The sequence below is a fragment of the Canis aureus genome, chromosome 12 (assembly GCF_053574225.1).
Source record: "Canis aureus isolate CA01 chromosome 12, VMU_Caureus_v.1.0, whole genome shotgun sequence".
Taxonomy (NCBI): domain Eukaryota; kingdom Metazoa; phylum Chordata; class Mammalia; order Carnivora; family Canidae; genus Canis; species Canis aureus.
Genome location: NC_135622.1, coordinates 56,608,694 through 56,625,352, shown reverse-complemented (window position 1 = coordinate 56,625,352; position 16,659 = coordinate 56,608,694). Strand labels below are relative to the sequence as shown.

The 16,659-nt window shown below is 49.2% G+C and overlaps 1 protein-coding gene across 9 annotated transcripts in view; it reads left to right on the top strand.

Annotated features, from left to right (window-relative positions):
• Nucleotides 1–16,659, top strand: part of LPIN1 (lipin 1) — an 86,440-nt gene that overhangs the window by 46,400 nt on the left and 23,381 nt on the right. For all 9 annotated transcript variants that reach the window (XM_077844090.1, XM_077844089.1, XM_077844093.1 and 6 more), the window contains 7 exons: nt 621–933; nt 1,975–2,068; nt 2,679–2,869; nt 4,832–4,925; nt 5,902–5,971; nt 9,139–9,231; nt 12,386–12,465. In XM_077844090.1, the coding sequence (XP_077700216.1) occupies nt 621–933; nt 1,975–2,068; nt 2,679–2,869; nt 4,832–4,925; nt 5,902–5,971; nt 9,139–9,231; nt 12,386–12,465 (935 nt within the window). The remainder of the gene's footprint in view (nt 1–620; nt 934–1,974; nt 2,069–2,678; nt 2,870–4,831; nt 4,926–5,901; nt 5,972–9,138; nt 9,232–12,385; nt 12,466–16,659) is intronic.

Below are 16,659 nucleotides of genomic sequence, written 5' to 3'. Positions count from 1 at the left end.
CTTCTTCACTCATATTTTGGGCCTTTATTGGAACTTCATTGAAATATAACATGCATACAGATCGTAAGTGTACAGATCTGTAAATTTTCACACTGTGACTGTGTCCATGGGACCTGCACCCAGACGGAGAAGGAAACGTGGGACCTAACCAGCAACTCGGAAGCCCCACCCTTTGCAGTTACTGCTCAAACGACCCCCCAGAGGGATAAAGACCCTCCTGCCGCTCACAGCAGAGATTAGCTTGGTGACATTCATCATGGTATCGTATGTAACTCTAATTCAGTTGTTGTCATCACTGCGAACTACCCATCATGTGAATATACTTCCTGTTCTACGGATGGACACTTACTTGAGCTGCTTCTGTTTCTTGGCCATTACGAGGCCCATCTGGCAGTTGATGTTTCATATGAAAGCTCATTTGCTTTGGGACTGCTATTCTGGTGTGTAGACTCCTTGGGCAGGTACGGAGATCATGAGGCTTACCCATCTCTCTGCAAAATGGGCAGACAGTTCTGCAGATTGTTAATGGGTTAATTGTGTGACTTGGGTTAACTCTGTTTTTCTGTTTGCCCACACTCTGACCATTCCTCTGTCTCTGTCTCTTTGCCCCTTCGACGTAGTCATCTCCACACAAGATGAAAGACTGCAGTCCGTTAAACAGTAGAAAAATCTGTGATAAGATGCACTTTCAGACCATTCACAGTGAATCTTCAGATGCGTTTAGTGACCAGTCGCCAACCCTGGCCAGGCCGCCCGTGCCGTCCATCCCAGAGCCGGGCAGGCCTTCCACGGAGATGCAGTTTGTGAACGAAGAAGATGTCGAGGCCTTAGGGGCCGCAGCCCCACCTTTACCTACAGTTGAAGAACCCAAACCACTCTCTGCCAGTGTAGCCCCGACAGCAAGCAAGACGGATTCTCCTTCCAGGAAAAAAGGTGGGAAGGCCAGCATGTTCCAGCTCCTTCTGTGTAGACTTGGTGCTTGGCATGTTACCCTTCCTGCCCTTGGAAGTCCTGAATATATCAGGGGGGAAGCTGGCATGTTCAGTGTATGCCCTTTTGCTGCAGTTGTTAACTCATCGGAATTTAGTTCTAGAAAATCAGACTGAAGGAAGCCTTGGGGTGGTGTAATGAGCCCCCTCACTTTATAGCTTGGGGTGCTAGGATCCAGAGGGATGAAGTCGTGTTCACCCACGTGGGGCTCCAGAGGACGTTGATTACTGAGCTAATCCTGGTCCCCTCGCCCATTTCTCTGTTTTAATTGTGACATGCCGTGTATCACTATTTCAGATGACATTGGCTTATTTTTATTTTGCCGGGAACTCCCCTACTAGAACATACGTGCTCTGTGGGATCTAGAATCTTTTTGGTCTGGTTTACATTCATTTTGTCTGTGCTCAGAATAATGGTTGGCACATAGTCGTTGCTCTGTAACGGCTGGTTTGATACACACTCAGTTGCGCAGCAGGAGGGATGACGTCAAGCCTGCTCTGTTAACCATGGAGCTTGGTGCCGCTTTCTAGATTTGTATGAACCAGTGACCTAATTCTCTGGCAGAAGGAAACAGGAAGCCTGCAGTCCTGGTGCACAGTGACCGCCGATGTACCCTGTAGGCTGCCGGGCCTGGGGATATTGATACAAGCAAGTGTATCATCATTGTCATCATCATATCATTTAAAGATCATGATGACAATCGCTTCAAGATATTGAGTGCTGGGTGCATGTCAGGCACAGGTGGGGGTGGAGCTCAGTAGGGTCACACAACGGTCTAGGGCTCGCCCTTGGCAGTGGGGGGTGGACGCCAACTTGGTTAGTCTGCCTCTGGAGTCGTGCCACGCTGCTGACTTCCAGCTCTTGTGTTCCTGGGCCGGGGGGGCCCTTGTGAACTAGTTTGCACATTAGGCTCAACTGCTTTCTGGAGCCGCTCAGAAGTCCACGGAAGACCAGAGTTCTGACCTGACCCGTTTGTTCTTTCAGACAAGCGGAGCAGACACCTGGGTGCTGACGGCGTCTACTTGGATGACCTCACAGACATGGATCCTGAGGTGGCTGCCCTGTATTTTCCTAAAAAGTAAGATTTCTTTTTATTCCTCGTATCATTTTCTATGTTTAACTGTGTGAGTCTGGAAGAGGCAGCGGGAGGCCCAGATTTTACTGTGAAAAGCAACCAGAAAACAATGGCCTTTCTCTGTGGACGCGTGTGTGGCTACATCCCCGTGTGGCTGGCTTCCCACCTTCTGACCGGGAAGGCAGGCATGAGGCTGGCTCCCAGGGTGACACCACAGTCATGTCACGGGGGCGCAGTGGCCCACAACCCGAATCGGTGGCCAAGAGGGGGCGGCTGCACCTCCCTCTCCCTCCCCAGGAGAGATTCTCCTGTGGCCTTTGGGGACCCCTGTTCAGCTTTGTGACTTGCAGGGAGGGCTGGCTCCTCGGAGGGTGGTGGCCGCGACCTGTGGCCTCTTTCTCTGTGGTTCATGTCACAGAGGCTTGGAAGGACGAGAGGCTAATAAAAGAATCACTTCTCTCCCACGGTAGTTCATTTTACGTGTCTGTCCTTGTCCCGGTCCCGAGTTGGCCTCGCTTGTGGCCTTGGGAGCTGGGCTGGCGCATGGCGGGGGAGAGGGGGGTTGTCCCCTGCTGCTGTGACGTCAGCACATCTCCCCTCTTCCTCCTCCCAGCGGAGATCCTTCGGGGCTCCCCAAACACGCCAGCGACAACGGAGCCCGGTCGGCCAATCAGTCCCCGCAGTCGGTGGGCAGCTCTGGCATCGACAGCGGCGTGGAGAGCACCTCGGACGGCCTGCGGGACCTGCCGTCCATCGCCATCTCCCTGTGCGGGGGCCTCAGCGACAACAGGGAGATAACCAAAGGTACCGGAGCCCGCGGCCCGTCTTTGAGCCACGAGCGCCCCCTCGTGGCCCGCGGTCGGAACATCCGGAGGCCCGGGCTTCTCCGGCTCACGTCGTGTCACTTGTCCCTTGGCTGTGCTCCTGCTGGGGGGATGGCACAAATGACTCCTTGCAGCTCTGAACGTTGCTGGCTTGGCGGTGGGCCGCCCGGAGGGTTGTGGTGGTCACACGTGGCTTCGGGGCCACGTGTCGTCAGGCGTGTTTGCTGCGCGATGGGGGTCTCCTTGCCTGGTGGCCGCCCTGCAGAGGTGTCCTCCGGGGGCCTGCCGCCTGGTGGGAGTGTCGGTGTTTTGGAAACACGGAGCATCGCAAGTGTGCGGAAATGCTGTGGGGCCTGGGGAGGGAGGGACGTCTGAGTTTGAGCAAGTCCAGGGCGCTTGCCAGCTGGATCCGAGGGGTGCTCATAGGCTTGGCGGAGGTGGCGAGTTAATTCGTAGCGGTGGTTTCCCAGGGTCTCCTGACAGCTACGTGGTGAAGTGGCCCCAACACCCCCAGTGGAGGATGCATCAGTCATTGCCAACTGATGAATTTTTCGAGTGGACCTAGTCGCCCGGGTGACCCTCTCTCACCCTCCCACCTCCACTGGCCTCTCTTTTTCATCATGCCCCCCCCCCCCCCCGCCTGCCAACAGTGGCCTGTTTTTCTAGGCGAGGATGGGCGAGGGTGTGCCCTTCATCCCCTTGCCACTCAGGAGCCACCGTCTCCCCTTCCTGCCCTGGGCGGCCATCCACACTCCTGTCTCCCTCCTGAAGTCCATTCAGGGCTTTGTGAATTTCTTCTCACACAGACAGTGAGGCCCCTTATTCTGGAACCTGAACCAGCTAATAATCCATCCCCCTGGTGATGAGCTGAAGGGGGTTAGTTTATGTGACCCAGCGGGTTTAGTCCATCACAGGAAGTCGTTTTAAGACTCCCTCCCCTCTAATAACCAGCCACATTCTGTTTGCACATCTCTGCCCCCAACTGCTCTGGGGCTTTGAAGAGGTGAGCGCACTCCGAGGAGGCTGGTGTCCGATGGCGCCCCCTCTCCCATACGCTCACACTGTCCTCTCACGGGGGTCCATACGGATGAGACCAGATTCCCATGGCCCGGAGTCCCCGAGGAGAGTACCTGGTGGTATGAATTAGGATCCCTCAGGTGCGTGTTGTGGCCAGTCTGAATTGGCATCAGGACCACGGGGTCTTTTTCTGCTGGACAGGAGTGACTCCCAACGTCCCGGGTCTGCTGGGCCTTGGTTCCATCCAGGGTATATAGGCTCCCCTAGGGAAGGAATAGGGACAAATTAGGGCCAGAGAGATGGTCAGAGCTGTCATCAAGGCTCAAGACAGGGTCCGGCTGAATGGGGGATGTTGAGTGGAGGCCGGGGCCTTAGGCCAGAGCTCCTCACAGGAGCTGGAGTCAGGAGGCCGGGCCTCCGCTGTATCCTGCATGTCCTGCACGTGACAGTGACCAGCACCATGCCCACTGACACAGAGCGAGCCCTTGCTCTACACGGGGCATTGTGCTTTCTCCTCACGACCTCGTCCAACCACCGAGGAGGCAGACGAGGGAACCGAGGCTCAGGGACGCTGATTACTTGCTCAACACAAGCTCACGCTGACAAATGTGACTTGAGCTGAGTGGCCTGGTTTCTGAGCCTACTCGCTATTCATCTGCTTCTCGTAGGGAAACTGTATTTCCCACACACCTCTCCCTGCCTCGCTGCCTACACATACACTTCCCCCATGTCCTCAGACTGTCCCCGGCCACCCTTCATGTCCACACAGACGCTGTCCCCCAAAACTAACTGAGGCCCCTTTACAAACACAGTCGAAGAATTGTCTGTACAGCCGGAATGCACAGGCTCTCAGAAAACACTTGTGAATGAGCAGGTGAAAATGTTCCCTCTCTTTTCTCCTTATTCTGTACGATTGCTTTCACAGATGCATTTCTGGAACAAGCTGTGTCCTATCAACAGTTTGTGGACAACCCGGCTCTCATCGATGACCCCAATCTTGTGGTGAAGATCGGGAATAAGTAGGTTCCTCTTAGAAAGTCATTTGGGCTGTCACATGGGACTGTTCGCGTTTCAGGTTTTCTGATGCAAAGACCCAGGCAGTAAACATTAGAAACATGTGAAATGAAGTCCTTGTTACAATTTATTATCATCTCTTCACTCTTGGCAAAATACTGTGTTATATAGTTGGTAGGTTGATGTAACTGTCAATCTCGTGGATTTTAATATTCATCGGTACTAGGTTTTTTAAAAAAGATTTATTGATTTTAGAGAGAGAGCCTGAGTGGGAGGGGCAGAGGGAGGGGGAGAGAGAGACTCTCAAGCACAGGGCCTGACGCGGGGCTCGATCTCACAACCCTGAGATCACAACCTGAGCTGAAACCAAGCGTCGGATGCTCAACCAGCTGTGCCACCCAGGTGCCCCTGTGCCCCATACACTCGCACTGTCATCTCACGGGGGACATCCAGTCTCAGCCCCTGGCCTGTGAGCCTCAGGCCCGTATAGTCCACGGGTGTTCACAGAATAGACTGCCTATCTACCCCTTGGAGCTTCGTTGACTGAGGTCAGGGGATGTGCAGGTGTTTTTGTAGATTATCAGCAAACTTTTCTCCGCGAGAGGAAGTCGGGGGTATTTAGGTATTAACCTGGGGTCCCTAGTTGCCTTTTCCATGAAGTGTGGCAAGAAATGCCATAGGCGCATCGGTGGCTTGATGCATCATGGAGCCTGGGCTCCCTCCAGCTGGCCACGGGGGTCTCTGACCACATCTGCCAGTCTGTGCTTGGCCCCCAAGAGGGGCTGCTGTGAGGTCGGCAGGACGAGGGGTCCCTGCAAGGGAGGGGCAAGTTGGGGAGAGCTGGGGTGTTGGCAACAGTATTGGGCTTGTTAAGGACCCAGCTGGGATTCCAGAGTTTTCCTTGACTGTCTCTCGTGACATTAGAAAGATTGTTCAGGCTGAGCTTTGGTCTTTGACGCCTATTTCATTCTTTCACATCAGATATTATAACTGGACAACAGCAGCGCCTCTGCTCCTGGCCATGCAGGCCTTCCAGAAACCTTTGCCAAAGGTGAGCTTTAACATGAGGCCGAAGGGGTGGCACTAAACACGATGGGCAGACTAATCTGGGCAGTTAGAATTTAACTTTTATTTTAGAACCACAGAGTTAATTACATTATGATCTTTTGAAGTTCATGATTACAGATGTCAGGAGTTTGGAATCTCCCTCTCTTGCACCCTTAATGTCCTCCCCCCTCTTGCTTATCAGGGCGAAACCTCCCAATCGTGGCAGCGCCAGACCAAGGCCTGCCTCCTGCAGGGTTCCTTTCCCAATCTGCTGTACTGGGGATGTAGGTAGGGACAGAGCAGGTCGGTGACTGGATGTCAGAGCCCAGGGGTGACGAGGGGACGAGAGAGAAGGGCCTGAGCAGGTGGCAGGGTGGCTGCAGGGAGAGGGCGCATCAGGTGTGGGGGCCAGCGCTAGCGGCAGTGCTGCTAGGTGAGGAGGGCAGAGTGCAGGGCCTGGCAGGTCCTCGCTGCAGGAGAGAGCAGGTGATGTCGCAGGAAGAGGCTGTCACGCTCCCCCCAGGACTCACCGGACACTCGCCGGGAATTGGTCAGCTTTTCAACATTGTATCTTCTTGCTAGATTATACATTCTTTTTCTGCAAAGACCATGTCTTTCCTTGTCTCCCTCATCCACTCAGCAGGTGCTTCTTGCAGCAGATCAGATAGTTAGGATATCTGAAGTTCTCGAAAGTCAGCTCTGACTTTGTTGGGCCCACGCTCCCTCCTTCCTGTGTGTGTGTGTGTGTGTGTGTGTGTGTGTGTGTGTGTGCACGCACCTGCGTGGGTAGCATTTGGGGTTTGGAGGTTGTGACCTCATCTGTGGTGGTGCTTTACCTGAGGTCATTTTTCCTCCCTGGTTTTGTTTCCTCATAGTGTACATGGTATTCATGGCTCAGGGTAAATTGTTATCTTACAAATCAGTAAGAAAAAAACAATGCGGTAGAGATATCCTTTAACTGAAACAGTTTAACTCACAGAAGATGTGCGCATGACTCGTAAGCTGAGGCTTTGTGCTATGCATCCTAAATTTTTTTACAAGCTGTCAGTAATTTTTGACTCTGCTTATGGCGTTTATTGATGTAGAATTAGTTTTATATATAGATTTGTCCATCTTTTATGGCTGTTGAGTCTTGTAGCACGCTTAGGATGGCCCTGCGTTCCCATTTTCCAAACTTGTGAAAATATGTCAGCTTTCCCTCTAGTACTTTCTTTTTTATTTTTTTATGTGGGCCCCACACCCAGCATGGAGCCCAGTGCGGGGCTCGAACTCCCAACCCTGAGATCCAGACCTGAGCTGAAATCAAGAGTCAGGCACGTAACCAACTGAGCCACCCAGGCAGCCCTCCCCTAGTGCTTTCTTAAATCTCTGATGTGTCCGGATTTTATTTTGTGAGAGAGCGAGGTATCAGGAACCAAGTCGGGGCTTCCCCAGCTGGTTGTTGAATCATGATGCTTTGTAGGAAACAGAATGACTACCAGCAGCTTAAATAATAGGGGTTTATTCTCCGACGTGGTAAGAATCTTCGAGGTTGGTAGTTTCAGGGTTAGTTTCTCCGTGATTGTCTTGGCTTTCTCGTCACGATCACGAAGTGGCTGCCCCCCACATCATCCTCTCAAACAGCCCCGTCCCAAATAGGAAGGGTAGAGGCAGACTTCTCCCCTTTCACTGGCCATGTGGTCACACGATCACCGCCAAACCAGGTGCTGATAAAACAGTGGAATGACCATGCGTGGCGGAGACCAAGGGAGGTCAGAACATATTGCCCCGAGTCTTTTTTTTTTTTTTTTTTTCGCCTGAGTCATGAACAGAGTTTTGGATGTGTTGGCAAGAAAGAAAGGGGATGATGTGCCCAGGGAGGCAAGTAACCCACCGGCCCTGGCATAGCTACCTATGCCGGTACCTTTGGTTAGACTGCCTTCCTCACTGATAGGCACTTATAGCTACAGCCTGTTGTTTGATGTTTCTTTATCAATTTAGATTCATTTCTGGGCTTTGTCTTCTGTTCCGTTTATATGTTTACTCATGTACCAAGATGCATTTTTTTCATTATGATATATTTTCAATACATTTCAATATCTAATAAGGCTTGTACCTACTTAATACTCTTCTGTCTATGAGTTTTCTTGGCTATTTTTATTTGTTTTATAAATGAACCTGAGAGTCGCTTTGCCTAGATATGAAAATAATCCTGCTAGTTTTTTTTTTCTTACATTGGGGTTTAGTTACCTTTATGGATGAATTTAGGGGGAATAGAGTAATTGACATCTGTGTGAATTATCCTCTTGGTGAATAGGGTACACATGGTTTGCTTTTCTGTGTATTCAGTTTCCTTCGTATCACATAGGGATTTTTAAATGATAAAAAGCACACTTCGGGTGAAATATGGGAATTTTTTAATCTTTCTACTTAACCTGCAGCCTGTTGGGTTGAAAGATGTAAATTGTTCTAGTGGGAGGAGAGGGTCATCCATTCCCTGATAGGTTCTGTGAACCAAGGAAGGGAGAGGAGATACTATTTACCTGGTGCTGGAATTCACCTCAAGAGAAAGATTTTCTTCTTTGGAAATACTTAGAAAATTATTAATTAATATTTAATCTTCCCCCATTAAACCTTCATTTCTTTAGGGCAAGAGGATGAGTTTTCCTTTTGCTACTTGAGGTTTTAACCCAAATGTACCTACCAGGCTTCAGTTTGTCCAGATTGGGCAATTCACATTTACTAAAGAGATGCATTTTACTCTTTGTTTAAAACTGTTTTACCCTATATTCCATATTAATCATTTCATTTTTTAATTTTCTAACCATCACACTGAGAGTACAGTATCTTAACCAGTAAATCACTTTACTTTGAAAACCTCTGGTCTTAACTAATCACTAATGATTTTCAATGCTCTCTTTTTTTGTTGTTGTCGTGTTGTATTTTATTTGTTGTTTGTTTATTCTTTTAACATCTTCTTAAGTCTTCATGCTTAAGTTATCTTCATGTGATTTTGGACGCCATTAGGTTCTGCTTCTCGAAATTTTTTAATCCACAAATAGTATGTTGTGTTTTCTCTAATTTTTTTTTTTAAATTGTACTTTAATTTGCATGTGTGTGTCTTTTGGTTTGGATGTGCTAAGTTGATCTTTTTTTGGTTCCATTATTTATGTTACCATCCATTTAAAACAGGCCACTGTGGAATCTATCGTGAGGGATAAGATGCCCAGAAAGGGAGGAAGATGGTGGTTTTCATGGAGGGGAAGAAATACCACAATCAAAGAGGTAAGCGTGGAAAACAAAAGGGTGTTTCTGCTTAGCTCAGTTAATTTTGGGGTTCTGTGTTATGGAATTTGTTTCTAGGCTTGTACGTCAGAGAAATAAGCACAGGCCATGATACTGAATTTTCACAAGCCAGTTCTGTGGTGAAGCAGTAAAGGCATCCTGGAACATGGGCAGAGGAAGGGCAGGTGTGGGTACAGAGTTGGGGTCACCTCCTGACCCCGTGGAGACCGTGGCCAATTCAGGAGGAATTCAATCTGATTAATTCTCTTTTTTAAGTATCTTCCTGTGGCTTGTGAGTATAATTTTTTTTTAATAGTAAGGAACTTTTTTTTTTTTAAGATTTTATTTATTCATGAACAATAGAGAGAGAGAGAGAGAGAGGCAGAGGGACAAGCAGGCTCCATGCAGGGAGCCTGACGTGGGACTCGATCCCGGGTCTCCAGGACCCCGCCCTGGGCTGAAGGCGGCGCTAAACCGCTGAGCCACCTGGGCTGCCCTGCTTGTGACTATAATTGTAGTGAGGTGATACTTAGAGTGGTAGACTAATTCTCATCAGTCCTTTCAAACTTAAGTGCTGTGTCTAAACATACATGACTTTGGGGTCCATGCCTATAAATGTCTGTACTTCTTTCCAGATCTCTGGCAGCCTCTCTATCTCTTTCTTGAGGCACTTTCCTTGCTTGACTTCCATGCCTCTGGCTCTGCCCCCGAGGGGGTCATTGAGGGTCGTCCTAGGCCTTCTTGTCTGCTTGGACAGCCTGCTTTTCCCTGGGCAGCCCCACTCATGCCCATGTTTTATTTCCAAACCAGACGTTCTTTCGTATTCCATGTCCATTTATCAAGTAGCCGGCATTGTGGACATCTCCATGTGGATGCTTCAGGACACTTCAAACTGGTCATTTCTAAGATTGAACTCACGGTATTTTTGTGAATTCTTCCTTCATTGGACCATAGCCAGAAAATAGTGCCAGTGTCCCTCCATGGGCTAGACCTTTCTTCTTCCTCATTTCCCACATTCAGTTCGTCACCACGTCCTATCCGTTTACCATCTTAAATATATCTCCAATATGCCCATCTTGCTCCAGTTCTACTCTGCCAAGTGTGGACTAGCTCCATCTGTCCCAGGATTGCTTCCAGTGGTCGACTGGTCTCTTCTTGCCTTCTCTTCTTCAGCCTCTATACCATAGCTGCACTGGTCGATTTAGGATACTGGTCCGAATTGTGTTATTCCTTCCTTAAAAGCTTTTGGGTTCCCAGGGCTCTCATAATTAAGACCAATGTCCTTAACATGGTTTACTGCACTTGTGTATCCTCGCCCCTGCATCCCTCTTTAGCCTTTTTTGTCATTCTCTCCCTGCCCTCCCTGCTTTAGCTTCACTGGCTGAAAACACACTCTGCCTCAGGACTTTTGCATATGCCATTCCCTTTGCCTGGTGTTCCTAGGACCCCCTCACTCCCTCCTTTACTTAATTAGCATCTCAAAAAGCTCTTTCTCAGAGGATTAGTCTGGGCTGCCCCGTCTCTGCTCTCTTAGCCCTGCAGGTGCACTTTGCTTTCATACGTTTTGTCAGCATTTGTAATTGTATCCATATTAGTGTGACTATTTGATTAACATAGTCTCTTCCTCCTCAGCATCCTAAACTCCAGGAAGGCGGAGGCCACGTCTAGTTCTGGATATCCCTGGTGCCCGTATTGGATACAGGGCAGGGCTTGGCAAAGATTTGAGGGAATGCTGATTACTTTTGGAATATAGTATAAAGAAACCCCAAGCACAGCAGTCAAGTTGGTTATTATAATACTAACAGAAACTCCAGTGAGCTCAATATATTTATTCCATGAGTTCAATGAAAAAGTCTGGTGGAAGGATTTTATCAAGATAAAATTGTTTGATATTTTCTTAGCATACCTGAGTTTGACCAATTATTCCATTACCTTCAAGGAATGTAAACACATTAGAGCAAACATACACTTTGCTTTAGGTGACTTAAAACATAAAGGGTCTTTCTAGTTCCCCCACTGGAGAGTAGAATGTTCTAGAATTTAGCAGAGAGCTATTTCCTATTTCAAAGGCCTATTTGTTTTGGAGTATTCACATTGTCACCAGTTTGAATTAAGGTAGATGCCGGCATGAAGGAATAGCTAAGAAATTAAACATTTCTTAAACTGAAATACATTTATTTCAGATATATGTTTTTGAACTAGTCTAATAAAGAATTGTTGATAATGGTAGCTAACTTACCTCAGTAAATAGATTAAAAATTACTGGGCTTATTGTCACATCAATCATTTGTGTGCTTATAAAAAGCTAAAGAATATTTGGAAAGAGTTTGTACTCATCCTTTGTTAAGATGGTCACCCTGACATATTATTTATTTTTCTCATTTTATTTATTAACATTGAAAACATTAACCTACCTCCTGACCAAATGAAATGATCCCAAATAATGGGATTTAGTTGTACGTCCTTTGTCCTTGCGTGATTCTGTGATGACTTTCCAGAAAGACTATGGGGCTTGGGGTGTCTTCCCCTCCCTGGCCTGCGGTGGGCCAGGCTTTGTGCATCTGTGCAGCATCTCTGTGGTCCTCGCAGCAGTGTTAGGAGATGCTGGCACTTCCACAGGTGGGGAGACAAGGCTCTGGAAGGTTCCATGACTTGCCTAGGCTTCCCAAGCGAGAGAAGCAGAGCTGAGCCCAGATCTCATAGAGTTCCAGAGCTCTTTCCAGTACATCGGAGGAGCATTTTCTATTAAGAGTGTGTGGTGTTGAGAAAGAGAGAAGGCATCCACATTTTCCCAAGCAAAGTATGGTGTGAAAATATTTTCAAGCGTTTCTATCAGCAATTATAAGAAAATATTTTGAAAATATTCGGGTATCCAAGCAGCCCTTGATAAAGCATTTGCATAAGCTACAGTGATTATGAAGTTTGGTTTGGTGCCACAAACACTTATGGAAAACAGACTCATTTCTGTCAAAAAAATTTTCTCAGCTTAATTGAATGCTTCCAAGCAAAGGAATAACTGGGACCTGCCATGCCTGGGGCGTGTAATGTTGGGGATAGCATTTGGGGTGCTGCCCCAGGCTTGTGGAACACCGGCTGTGATGTGCATTTACTTCTCTTTGCTACTCTCGTGACTCTTTCTTGTCTTGCTCTCCAGGAAAGTAAGCCAGAGCAGTGCTTGGCTGGGAAGAGCCACAGCACCGGGGAGCAGCCGTCACAGCTTAGCATGGCCACCAGGTATGGCACGAGTCCACGTGGGCTGGGACAGCCCCCTTCTGTGTCCCAAGGCATGGCAGGTGCCTGCCGGGTGCTCAGGGGTTTGCCGGATACACATGCAGACCTGGCCTGCAGCCCTGGCTCTGGATTTACTCAATGACCTGGAGCCACTTGGTTTCCCATGAATCAAATGGAGGCAGTTGCCCCCTAGATATCCCCCTTGCAAAGTAAACGTGATGCTTCAGTGAGGTCGTGTAACTAGAGCGCCTCTCTGGGTGCTGGTGTGTGGTGGCCCTGAACGTACGGAATCCAACAGAAGCGGTGAGGAGGAGGAGGATGATGACAAATGTGAACATTAACAGCAACGTGGAAAGAAGTTTCTTTCAGAAGGAAATTGCCTTTCTCTGTAGTTCAGATACTTACTGGGGCTTACGTTGATACTTTTCTAAGAATCTATATGGATTCACAGTAACTTGGCAACTGATAGATAACTTAATGTTTTGTCTTTAGGTTAATCTGTATGGGATTTGAAGGCAACTCTGATCTGAATGCAAAGCCATCAGGCGTTGGTTATGATGCTGACAATGTATATTGACGCCGAGTGAGCTGATATAGCACCTTTTACATATCACCTTACCTTTAGGTTATTTCTGTATTTAGGAACCCAGGATTGCCTTTCTTATTTAGCCGGCAGGAAATACTAACGAACTAATGGAAGGCAAGATTGCAGATCTTAACCACTTTTGTATCGTAGAAGCTAAGCGAATGCCTGACATGTAGCAGGTACTTCGTAGGTGTTGTTGAGCTATTCCTGAATTGAGAGGTTTTTCCCAATACATTGTTGGCTCATAGGAGAGGCAGGCTTAGATTGCAGGTCCTCAGCCTCCTGGCCATAGCTCTGCATCATCAGCTATTTTATTTCTAGAATCCATGATGGGAAACAGAAGCCCATATAGGTAGAAGTAGGAAAAAACCCTGATTTCTTTATTGTTCTGTGTGTAGAAGCATGTAGACCTTTTCGAAAATGACTAAGAGGCCTCTCCAGTTCTTGGCTGGAATATTACTGGGGGCACCCTTGCTGTTTCCTTTGGTGGGACCCCGGCACCTGACCCTCTGCCCATCTACACTGGAGAGGGAAGTGGGGTTGGCTTTTCAGTTTTTTGCCCTCTGTCTCTGTCTCATTCTCTGGAAGAGGGCTTTTAAGCACAATTATTTGGGACCTTCCCAGCCTGGAATGTTGAGTGTACCTTTGCGTGAGCTCGGAAGGGAGAAGGCTGGTATGTTCACGATGGAGCGCAGGCTGAGGGTGTGCTGTCCTGCAAGGGGATGTGTAAAGCAGGCCAGAAGCCAGTGGACTTTCGGGGGGGGGGGTCATTGTTCACTCCTGTGAGTGGGCAGCAGCAGGCTGTAGACAGCAGACTTGGGAGTCTGGAGGACCTGGTTTGGAATCCTGGCTTTGGGCAAACTGGCTTCCATATCTGAGCAAAGGAACAGGTGTGATGTTCAGGTCCAGAGCAGCGGGGGAAGGCAGCCCAGGAGAGAGGTGACATGGTGAGAGGGGACACAAGCAGAGGCGCCAGCCCACCTGCCCTGAGCCTTTAAACCAGTGGTTTCGCTGCACTAGAAACATCCTGCTCTCTTGGAATTGTTTTCAAGAACGGTCTTTGTCCTAGCCACGATTTCCAAACACGAGAGGCAGCATGAGCAGGACGTAGAGCGGAGACTTTGTCAATCTTCTATGTGATCTTTGGTGAAGCCATCAGCCCCATAGTGTCTCCTCCTCCATCTGCAAAATATGGATAAGGATGTTACCAACCCCACGTATATCTGCTGATTTAATTCTCACAGCATTGTGAGGACAAAAAAGGAGACCCAGGACGCAAAACCCGACAGGGCCACACAGGAGGTGTGCCTGCGGTGGCTGAGTGAGAGCAGTCAGGAGGTGGTTCTGGGGTGGACCTGGCCCACAGTTGAAAAGGCACAGAACGTGGGGCTCTGGGGTGGCTCAGTAGGTTAAGTACCTGACTCTTGATTTCAGCTCAGGTCATGATCTCAGGGTCGTGAGTCTGGCGCCTGGCTATGCACCTTTGTACTCAGCAGGGAGTCCGCTTGAGGTCTTCTCTCTCTCTCTCTCTCTCTTTCCCTTTCCCTCTGCCCCTCCTCCCACTGACAGATGCTCTCCCCCCCCCAAAATAAATAAATAAATATTATATATATAAAAAGGGCACAAAACATGACACTAGCTGGTAGTGTGACATGCAGCGGCTTCTGCTACTGGTCCTCTCCCCTTGCCAGCAGTCTCATGGAGGACCAGGAAGGACACTGGGAGGCCGGGGTGAGGGGACGAGCAGCAGGACCCCAGGGTGGCTCCTCTGGAGCTGCAGCATCAGCTGGTGAGGTGCATTTGATTTTCCTACCATCCGGTACCATCCTCTTCAAGTGTTGGCACAGATGCTGTTCCCAGTTCAACAGAAATCGTTTAAGACAATTCACCGTTCTGTGAGTTAGTCACGCTATGCTTCTTTCTTAAACCTGAAAAATGGAGCATTGACTCTTGTGAGGAGGAATTGAGATTCAGAAAAATATTACCATCAACTTCTTCGGAGAAATGGAAATCTTTGCATTTTTTCCTAGCTTCTTAGACGTTCAGCCTCCCCATTGGATGGGCACAGCTGACAGAGAAGGCGTTGGAGTGCTCTCCTCATTGACAGGCTTGATTGACAGAGCGGTTCCCCGAAGTCTCCTAATTGAGCAAAATGCTTGTCACCATACACATCATTAAAATCCTATTTGAGAAATGCGCACTGTGACAAGTGCTAACTTAGATGTTGTTCACAGCTACTCTTCAACACAGACTTCCGAGCAAGATGCGTCCTTTTTGTTGTGTTTTGGTGCTGCTTGCAGGCGTCGTAAAGCAGGCACCAGCTCACGGGCCATCGCAGGCCTGTGCAGGTGGCAGAGTCCCCGGATGTCACATGCTTGCCCTGAGCTGGCTACACCCGCAGCCAACTGTACAACTCCCGCTTCAGGGTTTGTTTCTGTTTTCCCTCAAACATGGGCTGCCGCACGGAGTTGGTGGTGGCGGTTTTCCTTTTCCTTTTTCCCCTTTCCCCTCCCCTCCCCTCCCCTCCCCTCCCCTCCCCTCCCCTCCCCTCCCCTCCCCTCCCCTTCCCTTCCCTTCCCTTCCCTTCCCTTCCCTTCCCTCCCCTCCCCTCCCCTCCCCTCCCCTCTCCTCCCTCTCCACCCTCTCCTCTCCTCTTCCTCTCCTCTTCCTCTCCTCTCCCCTCCTCTTCCTCTCCTCTCCCCCTCCTCTTCCTCTCCCTCTCCTCTTCTTCTCCCCTCCTCTTCCTCTCCTCTCTTCCTCTCCTCTTCGTTTCCTCTCTTCTCTGCTCTTCCTCTTCCTCTCCTCTCCTCTTCCTCTCCTCTCTTCTCTGCTCTTTCTCCTCCACTCCTTTTCCTCTCCTCTCTCCTCTCCTCTTCCTCTCCCCTCTCCTCTGCTCTTCCTCTCCTCTCCTTTCTCCTCTGCTCCTTTTCCTCTCCTCTTCCTCTGCTCTCTTCTCCACTTCTTTTCCTCTCCTCTCCTCTCCTCTCCTCTCCTCTCCTCTCCTCTCCTCTCCTCTCCTCTCCTCTATTTTCCTCTTTTTTTTCTTTCCTTTTTGAAAGCAGCAGATGGGGATTAACAGCAATGCTGCCTTTTTTTTCATACCCTCTGAGCAGAGACACACATCAGTCTGTTGTCCTGGGAGCTCTGGTTCACATCAGGGTTTCCTTTCACTCCACGTTGGTTGGTTGGAGCATAAACCTTTCATCTTCAGGGAGGGGCCTGCATCCTGGTTCCCACCTGGGTGCTTGTTGGGCCTGGTGGGCTCCAGGACTGCATCTTCCTGGGCTGGAAATCCGTGGGTTGTAGGTTCAGAAGAACCAGCATTGTTCGCAGGAGCCACGGGGGCCAGAACTGGAAAGGACTGTTGTTGGAAGGTGTCATTTTAGAGACAATCCAGAGGCACCCAGAATTCTCCCCGTGTGAGGCCTTCTCTGAGTGCGGCTCGTGTCTCCCAGTCCGGTTGTTGCGGTTATGTGCCCGCATCCTGAATGTCTGGTGGGTGTGATGCGGTTTGTTCCTTTTCATTTTGAGATAAGGAAGTCAGGGCTGAAAGAAGAAACAATCTCTTTAGCGTAACAACCTGATTCCTGTGGAGTTTCAACCCGGACTCC